We start from the raw sequence: 20,100 nt of genomic DNA, 5'->3' as shown, positions 1-20,100 counted from the left end.
TTATTCATTAAATCATTAATAATTCACCAGTGTTCCTCTGCAGGGATGCAAATTTATCCGTTTCTGGGTCAAAAGGTTTCCACAACCTGAAACTCCCGCCTCCACAGACGACATCTTACGGGGTAAACACGCAGCTTTACTCGGCTCTATATATACACACGTGAACCTTACATTACTCACATCCTGTTCCTGCCGTTGCCATGGAGATGCGACATCACTCGCAGCCTGAGGGGTGTTTCGTACAGAAAGAGCCGTCTCACCTGCAGGTTTTACCCATCAACACACGTGTTCCTGCCAACACGCCTTACGAGATCCTTATTGGCTCGGCGTCAAAGGCTGCGGGGGGGATTTGTGCTGCGTTAGATGCCTGCGAGCGCCAAACTCCGCCTGACAGCAGCATCCGTCCAGGTACGCTGAGGTGACGGGATAGGTACGAGTGCATCCTTTTAAATCTGACCCACGTACGACCCCGTGTACTGCACCGAACGCGCCGCCACCGGGCGTCTGTGAAATCTCCGCCTGTGTGACTCATGAATCATGTCTGTGATTTGAATTCAAACAAATCAGATAGGGTGGATTTTTGTTTTGGTTTTTTTAATCCCTGTTTAAAAAAAAAAAAAAAAATCAGAAAGTTTTATCGTAATTTTAAAAACAAAATCATCTTCTCTGAGTTTGCAGGTAGATGAACTAATCAGTTTTTTAATCAACCACTAACATGCGAACAATACCGATGTTTAACGGATGCATCGGTGCGTCGTGTAAACAGAAAAATACAACTTCGATCCATCAGCATCGTAAATGGAAGGTGTTTTGTTTTTACTACAAACAGAGATTAGGACGGAGCAGCTCTGCAGAGACTTGCAGGGGGTTCTGTTCTAGTTCTGATGGGGGGGGGGGGGGGGGGGGGCGGGGCTTGTTGCTAAGGTCAGACGAGGGAAAGAGACGACAGCAAAAAGGAAAAAGTGCTCCAATGCATGTTCTCTGCTTTACATGAAAATGTCTCTATTTTGGGTTTTTTTCTTAAATCAATCATGGTGCTGTTCCTCGTGTCGATGGCAGATTTACTTTCTATCAGGAATCAGATTTTCTCCGTGCGTGCCTCTTCGAGGAGAAGGAGGCCGGCTAATGACTGGAGTGGCCTATTCAGACACATTACTGCTCGCTGAGCTCCATTCATTAGGCCAATCAGTGCAGTGATGAGGAGGAGAGGCTGCAAAAAAATGAATAACAATAACAGAGAGAGAGAGTGTGTGTGTGTGTGTGTGTGTGTGTGTGTGTGTGTGTGTGTGTGTGTGTGTGTGTGTGTGTGTGTGTGTGTGTGTGTGTGTGTGTGTGTGTGTGTGTGTGTGTGTGTGTGTGCGCGCAAAACAAAGGGCACAGATGTGGTTTTGTCTGTGTGATGGCTCCAGAAATCATTAAATACTTCAACCTAAACGAGCTGGATTCAGTATTACACACATTTATCCTCCAGTTGTGGTGAACACACACACACACACACACACACACACGCCCGGGAGTGTGACTTTCTGCTGATCTGAGTTATTAGCAGTTGGAGTGAGCAGAGACTCGTGGAGCAGAGGGAAAACACACCAAGCTGTAAAACACACACACACACACACACACACACACACACACACACACTCACTCGTCTGGGGCGGGTGTCATGGAGGAAAACAGATGGCAGCGAGGCCGCCCAGGTCAGAGAGGAGATTTGCTGCAAACAAGTTCATCTATAAGAGATCATTAACTGGCTGCGATTAGCTCCTCTGCGGGGCGCCGAGCCCAAATCACGGCTAAATGATGAAGCTACAACGACCACGGAGCGAGCTGCGGGTTCGCCACGACCACGTGAGCGTTTGTTTTTTTACAGCGTCGGGAGTCTTCAGAGGTCCGTCGTCACCTCAGAGATGATCTACGCCTCTGGGAACGGATGCTGCGTTTCCAGTATTTCCAGAGAAGCCGGTGGTAACGACTTCATACCAGGACTTGCTTTTTCCGTGCGCGACATAAACGCCGTCTTTCCTGCTCCACGCTGCAGCATTCCCCGGAGTGGAGTCGGTTCATCTGTTCTTTATGAGTCTCAGTGAAACAGGAAATAGTAAGTTACACCGAGGCTTCAAAAAAACCATCTTAAACATCTTTAAACATCTTTAAACATCTTCAGTTTGCTGAATAAAAATTAATGTAACAGATTTGTTAAATGTAAAAAAAAAAAAAAAAGTCAAACTTTGTGAGATCCGTCCTCGTTTGTTCGTTGAAAATCAGATCGATCATTTCTGATGTATTTCAGAGACACTCAACTAGGGTTCAGGTGAAGACCACCAGAACCGAGAGCGAGACGTTTAGGGGTCGAGAGCGAGACGAGACCGAGACGTTTAGGGGTCGAGAGCGAGACGTTTAGGGGTCGAGAGCGAGACGTTTAGGGGTCGAGAGCGAGACGTTTAGGGGTCGAGAGCGAGACGTTTAGGGGTAGAGAGCGAGACATTTAGGGGTCGAGAGCGAGACGTTTAGGGGTCGAGAGCGAGACGTTTAGGGGTCGAGAGCGAGACGTTTAGGGGTCGAGAGCGAGACGTTTAGGGGTCGAGAGCGAGACGTTTCGGGATCGAGAGCGAGACGTTTAGGGGTCGAGAGCGAGACGTTTAGGGGTCGAGAGCGAGACGTTTAGGGGTCGAGAGCGAGACGTTTAGGGGTCGAGAGCGAGACGTTTAGGGATCGAGAGCGAGACGAGACCGAGACGTTTAGGGATCGAGAGCGAGACGTCTAGGGATCGAGAGCGAGACGTTTAGGGATCGAGAGCGAGACGTTTAGGGATCGAGAGCGAGACGTTTAGGGATCGAGAGCGAGACGTTTAGGGATCGAGAGCGAGACGAGACCGAGACGTTTAGGGATCGAGAGCGAGACGTTTAGGGATCGAGAGCGAGACGAGACCGAGACGTTTAGGGATCGAGAGCGAGACGTCTAGGGATCGAGAGCGAGACGTTTAGGGATCGAGAGCGAGACGTTTAGGGATCGAGAGCGAGACGTTTAGGGATCGAGAGCGAGACGTTTAGGGATCGAGAGCGAGACGTTTAGGGATCGAGAGCGAGACGAGACCGAGACGTTTAGGGATCGAGAGCGAGACGTTTAGGGATCGAGAGCGAAACGTTTAGGGATCGAGAGCGAGACGTTTAGGGGTCGAGAGCGAGACGTTTAGGGGTCGAGAGCGAGACGTTTAGGGGTCGAGAGCGAGACGTTTAGGGGTCGAGAGCGAGACGTTTAGGGATCGAGAGCGAGACGTTTAGGGGTCGAGAGCGAGACGTTTAGGGGTAGAGAGCGAGACGTTTAGGGGTAGAGAGCGAGACGTTTAGGGGTCGAGAGCGAAACGTTTAGGGATCGAGACCGAGACGTTTAGGGGTCGAGAGCGAGACGTTTAGGGATCGAGAGCGAGACGTTTAGGGGTAGAGAGCGAGACGTTTAGGGGTCGAGAGCGAAACGTTTAGGGATCGAGACCGAGACGTTTAGGGATCGAGAGCGAAACGTTTAGGGATCGAGACCGAGACGTTTAGGGATCGAGAACGAGTCCGAGATCTTTAAGAAAAACCCAATTTCCTTGTAATGACAGAGGGTTTAATCAGCGGCGGTCTTCTGACTCCGGCACGCTTGGAGATCAGAGAGAATCCTCCGGATGAAGGGACGGGTTGTTCCGGCTGTCTGCGCGCTCCTCAGATTATGGATAAATGTATCCAGATTATAGTGATTATCATTTATTACAGGCTGCTCGTAGGTGCAGCGGTCTGCTGTCGCCTTGGCAACAAGGCCGATGATTGACTGACGAGACACGCCTCTCCACCCTGTGACAGATCGGCTCCAGCCCCCTCCAGCCACCCCGAGTGGCTTCAAGAAAAGGAGGAAGATTTTACCGTCAAACCAAACAGGAATCATCGTTGCTCCTTTCTCTATTGTTTGTTTGTTTTGTTTTTGTTTTTTCACCACCAGTTCACTCGACGGTCGCACGCTGTTGTTTGTTTAAGTGCCAGAGCACGCCTTTGTGACGCCTCATTTGGAAGATTACGTCATCGTCGTTAACACGGTGATGACACAGCGATGAAGTCAAACCATCAAGGTAAATAAAAACAAGCCGTACGAGTTTCAGCAGATCGAAACAGCCACGACGTCGTGTGGTCGTCACTTCATCCTCCCTTGTTGCTCGGCTGTTCCGAGTCTTGCAGCATTAACCTGAACTTTGCGACGCGTGCCGTGCACGCTGCTCAACGCTTGAGCTGCCACGTCGATGAATGAACTCGTCCAGTCCGACACCGAGACGAAAAGCTGTCGCCCAAGACGGCCAAACGTTCTGCGGCAGGAGGAGCGTGGTCCTCAAGTTTTACGCGATATCGTCACTTTGCAAAAAAAATATAATAAAAAATCCCTCCTGAATCAAAAATAAGTAAAAATAAATAAATAAATAAATTTAAAAAATGTAAAAAAGTCGGATTTTTTTATTTATATCGCTGTCATTATAAAAGTCTTTTAAAAATGTGCAGCTCTATCATGAACGCTTTTTCTCCTGATCTGTGACTCGGCGACTCGGCGACTCGTGTTTCTGCAGCTCCACTGACTTCACTGCACAGCGTGCACACCTGGCATCTGGTCTGACTGCCTCCTCCACGTCTCCACGCCTCGCCCTCTCCCGTCACGCTGATTACAAACACGTGTAGTTAGAAAATGAGTCCGCGGAGCGCCGTGCACCTTTGGCCTCGCACGCCGCCGCCCCTCCTCTCGGGCCCGATCTGCAGCGGGACGAAGGCGGGTCGGGTTACAGCCTGACCGTCTCACTCCATTAGGAGCTAATGGGCGGTGTGATGGCGACACAGAGGGCAACATGGAGTCTGTGTAATTAACAGGAGGAGCGGCGCCGGCGAGGACGAGATCTGAGGCCGTGATGACCGAGCGAAGCCGACTCTAAGTCGGCGGCGTGGAGAGAAGCGAGACGGGCCTTATCCTGAATGAATCCCAGGCTGGTGCTTCAGTGAGCTGATAAATCACGTTGGAGAGGTGCCATTATTCAAAGTCAAAAGGTAGAGCAATGCATCATGGGAAGGAATTTAAATTCCAAAGTGCAACTTTGTGAGGAAACGCGCGCAGACAGGCACAGCTCCTTTAGCCTTCCCTCCTCGTAATTACAATCAAACGGCGTGCGGGCGCGCGCGTGCGTCGGAGGGTTGTGTTAATTGAATATAATCAGATGAAGAGGAGGAGGAGGAGGAGGAGGAGGAAGGGGGGTGGTTTGAATCAAGGTCGAGACAAACTGATGAGATCAAATCAGCTCAAGTGACCGAATCCCGCCGGGCGAAAAACGTTCAGCCGCTCGACTCTGATCGGATCTGATCTGCAGGCGAGCCGAGCGCCACGGAGATAATCTCCCTTGATTTAATATACTGTACGTTTACCGGAGATTTAGATGTATTCATCGATCACCGTCCAACACCTCCAGTTCATCCTGCAAACGCCCCCCTTTAAACTTCTTACATGATCGTCTCTGTGACTTTATCAAACTTGCAGAGGGAAAAAAAAAAAAAGACGACCTTCAGAATGCATCAAGAAAAACGTAAAGTCATCAGGTCCTTCACTCTGTTATTTCTCTACATTTGTTATAAATGGCTGTAAAAAAAAAAAATATCCGAGTCGGTTAAAATGCTGAAGAATCAATCTCTCTCTCTCTCTTTCTCTCTCTCTCTGAAATGTGCTAAAAATAAACCGGCCTCGCTTTGCCGTTTCATTTTCTAATCAGCGCACTTCAACCTCGCCCCCCCCCCCTTCCCGCGCTCATCACTAGCCATTCAGACACGGTGCAGACTTATCTGACTATTTAGATGCCAATCAAAAGCGGCTGGCGCTGCACTGAATGCTGGGAGCCGAGGTGAAAGCGCGGCGAGATGTCAGCGAGCGTCAAAGGCTAATCAGCGGCTCTGCGCCTCGCAATCACGTCCCATTCACCGAACTCCTTCCTCCGGTGGGGTTAGCGTGTTTTAAGTCGTGTGACGTTCAGACTGCGGCTCCCTCTGGGATTAAAACTTATAGGAGGTATCGTTTCTTTTCATCCTCAAGAGGAAGCAGCCGCCATGCTGGAAATCCTCACATGACATCATCACCCGTGACATCACACCCGCAGGAAGAGCGCGCACGACACTGAGGTCGATTCAATCAAACGCAAAAAAAGACGACGACGACGACGACGCGGCTAACAAACACGTCACGCTTGATGCACGACGCAGCCGTGTTGGATTTTAACCGCGGCGTTCCTGATGACGTGAAACGACCGGCAGCTCGGAATTTCTCACTTCCGAGATCAACCAGAACCCAGCACGGCGCGTATCATCGAAAAACGTGTTGAACCCAAACTATAAAACTTCCTCGACTCTGCCGAGCCAGCGGAGGAGAAAAGCAGCACGTCTCTTTTAATCTGCAAAGTCGAGCGCGTGAAAGTTCTCCTTATGAGGTCATCACTCAAAGCGGCGTCACCTGACGCGGCGCCGGAGACGCTCAAGGACCAACTTTAAACCCCCCCCATCAACACATTTCCACGTGACTGATTCACGCTTCTCGCCTGGTGACACGCCAGCAGAAGAGATGGATGATGGGAGATGAGCCTCGTAATCAAAGCGCTGACATTTCAGGAGGGGACGTGGAGCCGCACCATTTTACATTCCGGGAACCGGAGGGACGCACGGGAGGCTCACGGACGCCTTGCGAGCGCGGTGATTAAAAAGAGCTAATTAAAGAGAGATGGAGGGAAATCATTCTAGTTTGTTTTTTTTCCCCCATTAAATTTCCCATGAAATTAGATTTCTCGTTTGGCTGCATGGAACGGGAGGTTGAGCCTGTTTTTTTTTTACCTCGATGAAAACAAGGTCCGCGATGAGGAGTGACAGTCCACTTATGAGGAGACGTCACGCGCCCTGAGTTTACTTCCTAATCAGGAGGAAGATCGGCGTGACGAAGAAGAAGAGGAAGAATGAACGGGCCTTTCCATTCAAGGTGCATCTCTCCGTCGCCGAAAGCAGAACGGAAAACAGGAAGCTGCAGCAGTGACACGTCTGATACAAACACAGGAGGTAGCGTGAGGGGAGAGGTGGCGGTAGAGAGAAAGATGCACATTTTGAATTCACACCTCAGGGACAAATAAAGTTTGTTTTTAATTGAATTTGGGGATTTTTTTTTTTGTCAGAATTTATTGCTGACAACTCACGAACGAATCCTCTAAGCGTGGACGGATGTAGATTTGCAAAGTCCAGCAGCCTGCATCCACACTGTAGAGTATCAATGAGAGAGTAGCTGTGACTTTCACATTTTCCCTCCTATAGTCAAGACTTCCTTCACATATAAAACTTCTGCCTTCATAAACTGGTCGGCTCTGAATCAGGACACGGTCGCTGCGTGAAGAAGAAACAGAATCGTCCGAGCGCTCAGATTTTTTTTTTTTTTTTTTTTTTTTTTTTTTCAAACAACCTGCAGCATCCGTTCCCATGTCCTCATTATTGTTTGACCCTCCGACTGCAGGCGGATCACAGAGACCAGAACCAATTAGAAAACCTGCAGCGAGTGCAAAGAACACTTTAGTATTTTCAAACACAAACAACAAACAGCATCTTTTCATAGTCGGTGTAAAACGACATCTGAGCTCTAACAGAAAAAGCGAAAAGCGAGCTAAAAAAAATATTTAACAAATAAATGATGTTTCGGTCAAGTCTTTATATGGAACGGATGGGACCAGAGTCCGACAGATTAATGGGCCTAATTTGATGTCAGATTATAACGACGTGTAGATTTGTTTAACAGTCAAACAGCATTTCATTTGAGGATCTCTGATTTACGCTTGCAGTTCTCTTTCAGGACAGCAGAGGGCGCTGTGTGGATTACGACATTACAAGTCATGCATGTACATGCTCCGTTACTTTCCAACTGAGTGACCAAGTTTTTTTTTTTTTTTTTGAGTGATCAACTTAAATGGATGTGTTTCTCTAAATCTTTCTGTCCAGATCTAATTTAGCTTGATCGGCCGGTTTATCAGGATTTTTTTTTTCTCTCCCCAATATCGGCCCGAAAAATCACACATCGGTCGAGTTTAGACCAGATAACGAAAAGTAGAATCAGAAGTAGAATCAGGTGCTTTCGTCCCTCGTCCTTTTTCACACCGAAGATTTAGAAATATTTAAAAATAAAATATTTCCCAATAATGCAAGGAATCAAGAGAATCAATCAGGAAGTGATCGGCTTTTCTTCCAGACTCGTGTGAGCATCCATTACGTGTTCAAACTGCGTCGCCTGATGCAGAAGAAGAAGATCTTAACTCTTAAACTTTGCATGTGGAGAAACCCGGAGAGGACGCGTCAGATTTGAAACTCAAAAAAAAAAAAAAAAAGTGCCTGCCTCAAATCAACACCAATAAAGTATTGGGTTCCCCAACGGGTCAAAGCCGCCGACCGCCATTTCTCCAGCTGTCATCTGAGAGCTGCAGGGCATTCAGACAGGCACAGCGTATAATACGCCGGGAGTTGAAAGGTCAAAAAGCTCCGATGGGGTTTTCCAGGCGGGTCCACCGCCATACTGCGCTGCTTTGTGTCTGTGAGTGAGTGAGCTGTGTAAACGTGGTCACACCTTCAGCGCCGCCGCAGCCTCCTTCACATTCATCAGACTGACATTAATATTCATGAGGAGGCTGGTGGCCGGCGTCTGGAAGCCGGGGCGCTAATGAACGGAGTGTGTGTGCAGGGGGGGGGCAGAGCTGTAATCAAATCACCGCCGCCCCCTCATCAACCACCAGTGGCGCTCGCTAACGCTAACATGCTACGGCAGAGATGTGTGTGTGTGTGTGTGTGTGTGTGTGGTGAATAATGGACCAGATATAGAGGTCTGGACTCGCGGGTGCAGGCTAACCACTGGGCGTACAAATAGCCAACCATTATCTCTCATTAGCATCCGCGGCTAACACAGGGCCCACGCTGTGCGGCGGCGAGCCCTCACAATGGGGCCACTCCAGTATGATTGATGGTGAAACAGCGTCGGCCACAATAACAGAACAAAAACAAAAAAAGAAGAAAAGCACCAAAGATAGAATCTGTCGACTGCGGTGGGGGTAATAAAAACCGTAGAGCGACAAAAGGAAGTCAGGCTAATCAAGAAACGCCAGGCGCGGCTCATTAATCTGTGAGAGCCCGGAGAGTGTTTGGACACCCGGAGATAAGTCGGATGAGTGGCACGTTTTTTGAGGATGACGTGCACTCGTCCGACTCCCGTCTGCTATCTTTCCATCAGCAGCAAAAACAAAAGAAGGAGGAGAGGGATGAAAGAAAGAGAGAGAGAGGGGGGGGGGCGTTCGGAGAATCGGGTAAAAGCGGAGAAAGTAAAGACACAAGACGCCTCTCGTCCCGTGAGGTGCAGGTTCGAGTGACGCCCGGAAGAGTCCGGTAAAAAAACCAAGCGCAGCTCCGGAGCGTCGCCATCAAACATTAAATAACCAGAGTGAGGTTCGATCCGTGGCGCTCCATCATAACGGAGGGAAAATGACTCTTTTTGTTCATTTCCAGTCTTGCTGACTCAGAGTTGATAATTCAGCATTCGTCTTATGAATATGGATTTCAGGCAGTTTATTAGCACATCTTAAGAATGCATTATGGGAAATTAGCAAGAGGAGAAAAGAAATCTGCTCTTTATTTAGAAACTGGGCCACCGCCTGAGTGTGTGTGAGAAATGCGAACGTCAACTCCCGAGCCGAGTTCTGTGAAGTTACATCACTTCTTTTCACGGAGAACTTCCCTCCCTGGCTGATTTGTTTGAAATCTGTAAAAAAAAAAAAAAAAAGTAAAAAAAAAACTGGCGTCGGAGAGGAGAGCGAACATGACAGGTAAATCACAGCGTCGCGACACCTCCACAAAAAAAAGAAGGAAAAAACATCCTTACAAAACACATGCGGAGTGAAGCAGATTCAATTTAATCCAATCAGAGTTCACTCTCTGTGGGGGAAGAAACTCTGTCTGACATGTTTTGAGTTTGTTCGTTTGAGGCTCAGCCAGTGACAAGCTGAGCGAGGTTCAGATAAACAAACGCCGTCTTTATTGGACCATCCTGCCAGGCTGCAGACGTCACAAAGACCCAGACGATGAGCACGGCTTCAAATCTGCAGGGTTTTTAAAGCAGCATTCCCTCCGTATTCCCTCCGTGCTCCCTCTGAAGCCACAACACCCCCCCCCCCCCCCCTCACTTACACGCACAAGCACGGTCGCTCCAGAAGCGGACCTCAGCTCGTCCAGTTCATCATCTCATGCCTCATTCAGAGGTCAGTAAACTCACAGTAAGAAGAGCTTCGAGCGTGAGCGAGTGGGCAGACAGGGAGGCGTCTGATTGGTTCATCAGGTCGGCAGCTCGTGGCAGACATTGGTGGGAGTTTTTACAGACTTGCAAACTGACACAGATGACGGATTTTCTTTGTTCCTTTTTCAGAGAACACGAGTTATTAATTTCTGTCAGGACCTAAAGACCATTGAGACTTAAATCTGAAAAAGTGGATCTGGAGGAAAATGACCAACTCTGACTTTAAGATCAAAATCCCAGCTCAGTCTGGAGGGTTCGATACAGATGTGGGTCTACAAAAAAAAAAAAACAAGCGTCTGTGTTTCCTTTTTCTTTCTTGTCCGGCACCGCACCAAATCGCTTCATCAGCTCACCTGATTTTTTTTGATTTTTTTTTAATAATAAATCAGAGAGATTCACTTTTTTAAAAAGTTGCCAATAAGGACAGCAAAAATATATTTCGAGCCAACAACTATCGAACAGTTTCAAGAAAGGTCAGGTGTTTTTTACCTTCATTTATAAAACCGATGGAGACGTTCATGTGTTAGCTTTAACACGCTAAAGGAAGTAGCAGCTCCGCTTGCAAATCTACTGGTCATCTAAGTTTCTGTGATGAGGTGTAGAGACTCTCACTCACCTTGTCTCTGTCTTCCACCAAGTCGCTGAGCAGGTCGTCCATGTCCAGGATCCCCCCGTCGGTGTACTCCAGGTGATGGGTGTTCACTGCAATCTCCTCATGCTGCACACAAAGAACAACACAAGTTACACCAACAGTGGTCGGGATGATTCCACTGGAAGTCCAGCATGGTATCAGCTGGAATAATAAATCAGGTGCATAACCCCACACAGCAGTGGGACTTCCTGTTTGTTTTGGCAGGTGCAGAAAACCTGCAATCACACACACACGGGCGGTATTTACACAGCGTACAGTGTGCACACAAGAATGTCAGCACGAGGTGAGGCAGAGGAGCAACATGTTCCAGTTTCTCTGCTCTGAACATTCCTGACTGGTTTCACTGTCAAGGTGAAGTCGAGGAGGTCAGAGCGGACGGACGGACGGACGGAGGGACACGCTCCCTCGGAGAACGAGCAGCTTCTGAAAGGTGCTGTGAACGGACACAGTAAACACATTGTTAACGCTGTCTGTCAGAGAAGCTTCCAGATAAGACTGACGATCAATTGTGTGAATGTTAAAAAAAAAAAAAAAAAAAAGAAGATGGCTCCTCTGTTGAATAATAGTGTCTATTTTTTCCCCACATTTTCTATGAAAAGCCAATTCAAGACCAAGTGGATGAAGTTCTTTGATGAGCCTTATCGTCTCCAACAGTGCGGCCGGCAGAAAATGGCCCATTAGGATCAGCCCGCACCAGTAAACAATCTGTCACCAGCAGCACAGGACGACATCACGGGCTAAATTAACAGCTACAGGCTACGAGCCGGCGAGGCTGGAATGAGTTTGGCCGAGACCCAGCGATCGGCCTGTGCTGTGTCACCGAGGCCCCTCGCCGTGAATGGGCTCGTTTTTTTGCTCCCCTGCATCTGAATGTCTGAATCGCGGGCGTCTGCCTTTCACGACGGGCCGAGTCCGTTCTCTGAAAAACAAAACGCTTTGGGAGAGTCTGGGATTTCAATCACAGGAATGAAGCCCCCCCCCCCCCCCCGATACGACCGGCGCCAGAGCGAGGAGAGGAGAGGAAGTTCACATCGTAGCACTCGCCGTAAACACGCACAACATCCAACGCTGCAGAGCCAAGTTGACCAAGAAAAAACATGAGTCAGGCCTCTCCAACATCTGTCCGTCCATTCATTTGTATATCACCAAAGTTTGTACTTTTTTTTTTGCAACATCATGTTTTGGTCATTTTAACCCTAAAAAAAAAATCCTCTTTTCTATTTTAACAGTTTGGACTGTTGAATGTTGATTTGACCCGCCCGTCTCACAGTGTGCAAAAATCAAGACAGCAGCTCATCAACCTCCATTTTGTTTTCTGGCTTGTTTGAGCTGGCGTCTCTGCAGCCGCGAGGACACTCGGCGAGCTGCAGGATCACGCACGTCAACAACCGACCTATTCTGTTTGCAAAGGCCGATACCATAAAAGGAGAAAAGTGTCGAGGTGGAAAAGGACGGAAAAGCGTCAGGACAACATTTTGTCCCACAGAAGCCCCAGGCTGCGTCCTCAGAGCGCCGAGACGGAGGAACTCCCGCTGTCATTGTACAACTTCACTCTGGACAAGATAACACGATGAACAGTGTGTGGTGAAAAAAACATCTTAAACACAAAAACAAACACACACAAGGCGCCGTGCTTGACCTCACTTAAAGATTAATAATGTGATTTAATAATAATAACGGAATAAGATTTAATGGGACATTTTTCTGAGGCTGAAACGTGAAATATAAAACTCAGATTTTTTTTTAGATTTTTTTTTTTTAACTCATCCTGAGAAAAACAGCAAAAATGAAAAAACTGGATCCGTGTCGTACGTTGGATAGAGATGTCGAAACCAGCAGCTGGAGCCGAGGCGTCAGGGCGAAGTATTTACACCTCGCCAGAGAAACCGGTCCAACCTGAATGAGCGGCGGCATTCTTCTCGCTCTCACAGACTCTGTTTACATGCCTCTGTGTGTGTGTGTGTGTGTGTGTGTGTGTGTGTGTGTGTGTGTGTGTGTGTGTGTGACAGCAGAGGAGAGGACTCACGATTACATCACATCATAAGCCCATTAAGGCATGCACACACACACACACACACACACACACACACACACCTTCAGGAAATCAGAAGCATTAGAGCACATTTCGGGGGGGGATTAATTTGCAGAGTTGGATTAGAGCGAAACAATGGTTAAGTGTTAATTAGGATCACCTCTGCAGGCCTCAGCACACCTGGCACACTTCCTGAGCCGAGGCCCTGAAGGAAACGCCCCTTTCTTATGTCTCTCTGTTTCTCTGAGATGAAAAGGGAAGAAGGAAGTATGACTCTTCAGATGCAGCGTAATCTACTGAGGAGGGACTAAAACAAACTCCTCTGAAGTCTCTCTCATAATCCCCCCCCCCCCCCCCCCCCCCCGCTTCACATCCCTGACTCTTCACGTGAAATAGAAAAAAAAACAAAAACAAAAGGAGTCGAGAGTCAGTCATCGTGGAGGAGAATTACCGTGACAGTTAGAAGAGTAAATTCACCGCAAATTACGCCTGCTAAGTCCCTCGCCGTTTATCTCCCCTTCCTCTCCCTCTCTGGTGAGCAAACACGACACCACTCGAGAGCGGCGAAGAGCAGGAACGATTAGTGGAGCTAAAGTCGTTGGTGGTGGTGTTGGGGGGGGGATGCTATTTCACACTTTGATCCTCAGGAGAATGTGTAATTACGCAGCTGAAGGAGGATGGCGTGGATTTAGCCGTGACAAAAAACAAAAAGCCTTTAATGAACGTGTCAAAGAGGAGCTCGCTGGCGTGAAGGGGGAACAGAAGAGAAGCGTTTCCTCTCCGACTTGACCTCTGCAGCCGCTGACATTAAACTCTAACAAAGGACAGAACGGCTCACTCCATTTTCACGCTTTTAACGCTCCGTTATTAGCGCTTATGAGCGGCGAATCCAAAAGAGAAGCTTGGAAACATTTATTAATTTATTTTTCTTGGAAGTGTGGCGAGGAAATTCCTTCCTGCATCTAACCCCACCTCCATATTTACTCATCGACGACGTGAGGACTTTCACGAGCTTTGAACGCGAGCAAAGAAGTAAAAAAAAAAAAAAAAAAAGAAAAAGCGAAGGTCGAAGAACGTGACGGGGAAAATGAGGACGCCAGAGAAATCAGAGAAATAGAAACCAGCGCTCTGATCTGACACGTGCAAAGAGAAACAGAAGTTTCCTGACTTCCTGTTTGAGCATCATCATCTCTCTGCAGAACAAGCTGCAGCCAGTGAACTCAGACAGGGTGAGACGTGGAATGAACACAGTGAGCTTCTTCACAGCCAGCCAGGCAGGTTCGAACGATGACGTGTAACTTTAAAAAGAAGAAGAAAAAAAAAAAAGGTGTTTTGCATAGCTACGTTGTGGTCAACGCCTACGCTGCTCCACACGGGAGGAGGAGGACAAAGTGCTCCGAGCGGGTTTTATTGCGCTGTCAGGTCTGAGTCGGTATACGGGCTGTAATGTGAGCTGAACACCGAGACGGAGAGCAACAGCTACAGTCCCCTGAGAACGTACAGCTCTCACAGTCTACACGCCGCCGCCGCCCCCTCCCCCCCGGGGCTGAAGTGACACACTCACATACAGTGATTCACCTGATCACAGTGTACAAGAAGAGACCTGAAAGGAGGAGGAGATTCCCCCTCAACACTTCGGTTCCAGGTGTCTCAGATCGGAGGATTAGAGCGCTGCGTGGAGGACTTTTAGCCTCTGCAGGGTGTCAGCGCCTCTGTTCCTTCACTTTTTAATTGTTTTCTCAAAGTACCTGCAAAAGACCCCGCCTCTTCCAAACCAAGGAGTCCATTAGTTTAATCTTCAGAAGAATAAATCCATAAAAGTATGCATCAACAATCGACATGGCTTTACTTTAGCTCAGCAACCGACTTTAAATCCTTTGTTTGCTTCAATTCTTCACTTTCAGTTTGAATCTCTGCCAACAGCAGGCGGCGTCATGAGCGACGATAAATTTGCATCTCTACTGGTAAACAACATGTAGGCGCATGTCGGAGACTTTTGTACCACTTAACTGAAGCAAAAATACTACAACAAATATTCAAATCTTCCCGTTTGTGCGTCAGATTAAAGAGAAGCGACACAAACTCTGAGTCAGGCGTGGACTTTGATTTGATAAAAAAAAAGGAACATCGAATTAAAAGACGTGCTCGCTGAATCCCTAAAAAGCAGCAAACGTTACTAAAACGGTCCATAACAAGCCACGTTTTCTTTATTCGTTCATTAACTGGATGGTGGGCCGAAGCTGTGCGAGTCTGAAAATACAAAAAAAAAATTAAACTTTAACACCTGAGGTGCAAATCTTTACACGACTCCTACAATCCTGCTCTTTTTGTCCAATCGTGAGAAAAAAAAAAAGAAAAAAAAAAGTGTGGAAACTGTATGAGAAGATCTTTTATCACACGTATAGATTCATATTTGACAAGTCAGGCTCGTGCATAACGAGCAGGAGAGTTCTGCATGCAGTCAGTCGGAGGCTGTGTTGATACTGTTCTCTCACCAGAGGAGGCGAAAACAGCTGAGCTCACATTGAAACAAGCCGCTAATTAAGAAGGTCTACGTGCCGTTGCTGCGATGCACCGTGCAGAAGCCTGTTCTCCGTGGCTTCCAAGCAACACACACACACACACACACACACACACACACACACACACAGGTTTTGGACGATGTCTTTGCTGTCAGCACGAGAGGAGAAGTGTGCGGTTAACGTGGGCACTGAGTGGATTCTGCTGGCAGGAGCCAGGCAGATCTGTTCGGCCCGCTGTGACAGACACGGAGCCGGACTGTCCTCGTCATGATCCACCTCCGTTACAAGGAGAGGACGAGTGCTGAGTATCTTTAATTAACATGCAGTGTGAAATGCAATCAGGAGCCGGGTTTATTTTGATCACACGGCGGCGTTTAACCGACTTCAGCTTGTGCACGTCGTACCGCGGCGTGTCTCAATGAGGATCAACAGGGCCCGCCGGGCAAAGAGGGGCACGGTGGAGCAGACACGAGACAGCTCAGGAGGGCAAGATGAGCTCCACTGTGTGCGTGTGTTTGAGTGTGTGTGTGTGTGTGTGTGTGTGTGTGTGTGTGTGTGTGTGTGGAAGCAATCCAACCAGCCACTAAAATCTGTCCTTCCTCCGCTGCTTCCAAAGCGGCCTCTCGCGTCTCCACGTGCCAGCCTGCCGCCGAGTGGGAGGAAGTGTGGGAGTGTCTGAGAGGGGGACAGCCCACCGATAAGACCCGGGCCTGTCACCAATCCTAATCCCCAATCACTCACAGGATAAAGCCTCCTGTCCGCGGCGCACCTCACCGACCGCGGCCACATTGAGGAGATCAAACAGTAGACTTCCGCCTGCCCGCTGAGATACCAGCACTTAAACGGGGAGCTATTGTACAGGTAGACAGCTGAGGCTGCAGCGGAAACACAGCATCAGCATCCTATCACGCTAGGACAGTGTGCACACACAGAGCCGCTGATTAATAAAAAGGTCACTTCGGCAGAATGATTTATGCTCAAGTGATTGCAACATCAGGGTGCAGAACACTGGGGTTTCATCCGAGTAAAATGTAGGACATTAAAACAACAGGAAAAAGTCACAAGTTAACAAAACTCTGACACCAGAGGTTCCCTAAACCTTTGGAAATTAGTTTGGCATGTTCATTGCATGAAAGAGGATCTTCTATAATGAAGCTTTGTGTTTTAGTTTCTCCACTTCCCTTCAACGTGACGTCTACTTCCACATTTCCCAGAAGCAGCAGCAGCTCACAGGAACCGACAGAGATCTCACTCTCCACTCTTGTCGATGTTTGCTGGGATGGTGGTTTCTACTCAGGCTCCACAAACTCGGCTCACTGCAGCCTTCTCGCTCCTCAAATCTTGACTGATCTCTGGCTCTGCTTTGGTGTCATCACAATGACGCGCGTCATGGTTTCTCCTTATTCTTCAAGTGCACACTCTTTTAGCATCATGCTAGTATTCATGAAAGTTTAAGACCACGTCTCAAGACATCACTTTTCCTGCTCACGGCCGGCCAGGTTCACGTAATGTAATCATACCCATTCCAACTATTGCAGCTGGAATTACAGTGACTTGAATGTAGTACGAACTTAAGCAGAGCATTTTTCTGCCACTAAGTATTGCACCTTGAACACGAAGAAATAGAGTAGGGTTCAGTCTATAAAAAGTCTCCTGAGCTGCAGAGGATTGTGGGTCAGACTAGAGGAACACTCTGGCTTGCAGAGGGACCAGGAGGTGTAGAGGAATGTGCTGGGAATTTTTTTTGCATGACGTGTTTGGCAGACGTGCAGAAAGCCAAGTAGCGACCTTGGTTTTTGAAAAATGAAGTCGACGCTCCTGAAGTTCACCGAGTGTCAACTAGAGGCGGCCTGCAGAAGCACAAGGAAGTCGCATGCACACAAAACGAACAAGTTAACGGTTTGCTTATGTCTTGATCCGCACACTGAAGAAGATTTTTGATAACTCATTGCGAAGGATAAGCTTAATTCACAATTAGATGCGTAGCTGATCTGACTGACAGCTGGGCGTAACGCTTTGTAAACTAGCTTAAAATCCGCCTCAGCTCCGGCTCTCAGCCTGCCATAAGGTAAGAGCATTTCCAACATGGAGACCGCCATCACTGGGACTCTGGCGCCCCCCTGCAGGAACAGACGGTTGACGCCTTTGTCCAGTCAATAAAGTCGGGCTGCCATGCATGTACATAATCAAGTTTAAATACACTAGTCCCTGTTGATTAAAATTGTATCTTCACAACAATACGGACTGATAAGATATTTTTCAGTTATGGGAAGTGTTATTATAAATAGCAACGCTTAGTAGCATGAATTGTAGCATGTAGACAAAGTGTTTAGTGGTTTAAGTCATTTTTAAATACATTTAAAGCTGATAAATCATTCATTATATTTAAGTCTGTAAATGTCATGCGGTGAAAACCAGTGCAAGGGGAGGAAGAATGAAAACATTTACAGAAGGAGTTTTACCCGTTAGCTCTTATGCTAAAGGTTAACCTAGCACACAAACATATTAGCATTTTTCAATGTATTTAATTCAAGGTTTCTCACTCTTTCTTGAAATTAGAACTTTATATTAAACAATGCTCAATTTCAGTCATAGAAAACACATTTCTCTCGTTAAAAGTAGGCCTATATGGCTTTTATTAAGTTAAATTAATGTAAAATTCATTAACTTAACAAGGCAAACGGGTCACGTGACACGATGAGCGCGGAATTTCTTTTATTAAAAGAGACTTAAAGAGATTAAAATATCTGTGGACACACTTCGGTGAATACGTGACGTGTTTAAGACCTTAAAATGATAAGTATATATATATATATATATAGATATGTATAGATATAGATATAGATATAAAATAATAATAATAATAATTAACAGGTTTACCTGTTCCAAAGTCCTGCGGTATCTCCGCGCGCCTTGCTCGATTAAGTCCCGGACGGTCCATCCAGGTTTGCAGGGAACCACCACAGAAGTGTCCCCGAAAGTGACTGTAACTTTCATACTACCTGACAATGATAATAATAATGACAAAAAATATAAGTTTAAGCTGAAGTTTCGCTGTGTTTCTCCTCTTCCTCGGGGCTGCTCCAGGAGTGGCACCTGTACGTCGAAACCGGAGCAACAGGTGTCTCAGGTCAGGATGAAAATCACGGAGGAGACACTTTCACCCAGCCGAAGCGTCGTGTAAGACTTCAAAACACGTCATATTTTAGAGTCAAAGTCGAGAAAAGTAGCGACAGAGTGACGTTTTTCAGGTCATGCTGGGCTGAGCTGGTACTCCCAAAACAAAACAAAACTGGCAGCAGAAACCCGGAAGAAGAAATCAAAGCGACTCCCCTCCTCCTCTGTACTCCAGGAAATCACATTCCCACTGACACATGGGCACTCGAGTAATACTTTCCAATAGTCTTATTGTTGGGTTTATTCATCTGCTCAGAACTGTTTTAAAAACTTTCCCTAAGACAGAAAAAAATAAAAGTTCAAGGAACAACAGATTCAACATTAAATAAATTAAATTACACAGTCATAAACTAAACTACCAGGCCTTTATTTCCTTAAAAAAGAATTTAAGTTACGCAAAACGTACCCATATTTGTGTGCCACAGCTTAGATGAAGATATTTCCAAGCCTTTTTCATGCCTCACCAAACACGTGACACATAAACATAGATTTATATTAATCCAACACATCAGCCTCATCCTCTGCTAAAAATGTCATCCCAAACATTGCCTGCAAAAAAAGAAGTGACTAACTCAGTTTGTGTGGATTCATGTGACCTCTCACACAGGTACGATCAGAGGTGTCATGCAGAGCATATAAGCCTATAAGGAGTATACCCTTCTAATTCTCTATTTCACACCAGGGATTGATTGACTCTCTTCCTGGCCGGGGGAAGAAGGGGTGCTGCACCCCTGAAGAGGAGAGGGAGATTTGTTTAAAAGGTATAAAAAAACATATTGCACAATTTATAAATAAATAAATGATTCTTTATGGAGACATGGTTATACGCAGCACCATGACCCAGAAAAGACTCACGCACTTTACGCTGATGCATGCCTACACAGGCATTCGTCCCCATATGAGTGACTTTAGCTCCACGACCCCACATGGTTGGACACCAGTACCAATAAGTGTAAACAAATCCATGTTGTTTTAATAGTAGGTATAGGCTGTATATACTTTAAAGTTGCTTTTATTTTAATAAAAATACATTTTACACGCCTCGCCATAGAGAGAGGACGACAGACTTGACTCCACAAAGAGGATAGAGTCTGCACCCACTGCACCCAGCAGGAGTTGAAAACAGAATATCAGAGACACATGTTTTCTGTGTGTGTCATCACTAATAACAGAAACCATTCAAGTTATTTGACAATGGGCACAAACTGGTGTACTTGCTGGGTGAGGTCCAACAATGTGCCACCACTGCAGCACATTATGTGAGCGTCCAACAGCTCCAAAACATCCCAGCACTAACACAAAACATCCCTGCAAACACACACACATACACACACGTGCACACAACACACAAAGATATGTAAAATATA

The 20,100-nt window shown here is 47.0% G+C and overlaps 1 protein-coding gene across 2 annotated transcripts; it reads right to left on the bottom strand.

Annotated features, from left to right (window-relative positions):
- Positions 1–956: 956 nt before the first annotated feature.
- pard3ba (par-3 family cell polarity regulator beta a) lies at positions 957–18,954 on the bottom strand. Of its 2 annotated transcripts, none has more exons than XM_079336764.1 (3): positions 18,437–18,954; positions 10,967–11,068; positions 957–1,210 (listed from the first exon to the last, which is right to left on the bottom strand). In XM_079336764.1, the coding sequence occupies exons 1-3, from the start codon at positions 18,551–18,553 to the stop codon at positions 1,079–1,081; spliced, it is 351 nt and encodes a 116-aa protein (XP_079192890.1). In that variant the 5' UTR covers positions 18,554–18,954; the 3' UTR covers positions 957–1,078. The 2 variants fall into 2 exon arrangements, with proteins under 2 accessions (XP_079192890.1, XP_079192891.1); XM_079336765.1 differs by lacking the exon at positions 957–1,210 and adding an exon at positions 9,442–9,819 and having other exon boundaries at positions 18,437–18,953.
- Between the last annotated feature and the right edge of the window lie 1,146 nt (positions 18,955–20,100).

Source organism: Symphodus melops, assembly GCF_947650265.1.
Source record: "Symphodus melops genome assembly, chromosome: 23".
NCBI lineage: Eukaryota > Metazoa > Chordata > Actinopteri > Labriformes > Labridae > Symphodus > Symphodus melops.
Note: the sequence above shows the minus strand (reverse complement) of the source record. Positions and strands in the feature narration are given on the sequence as shown.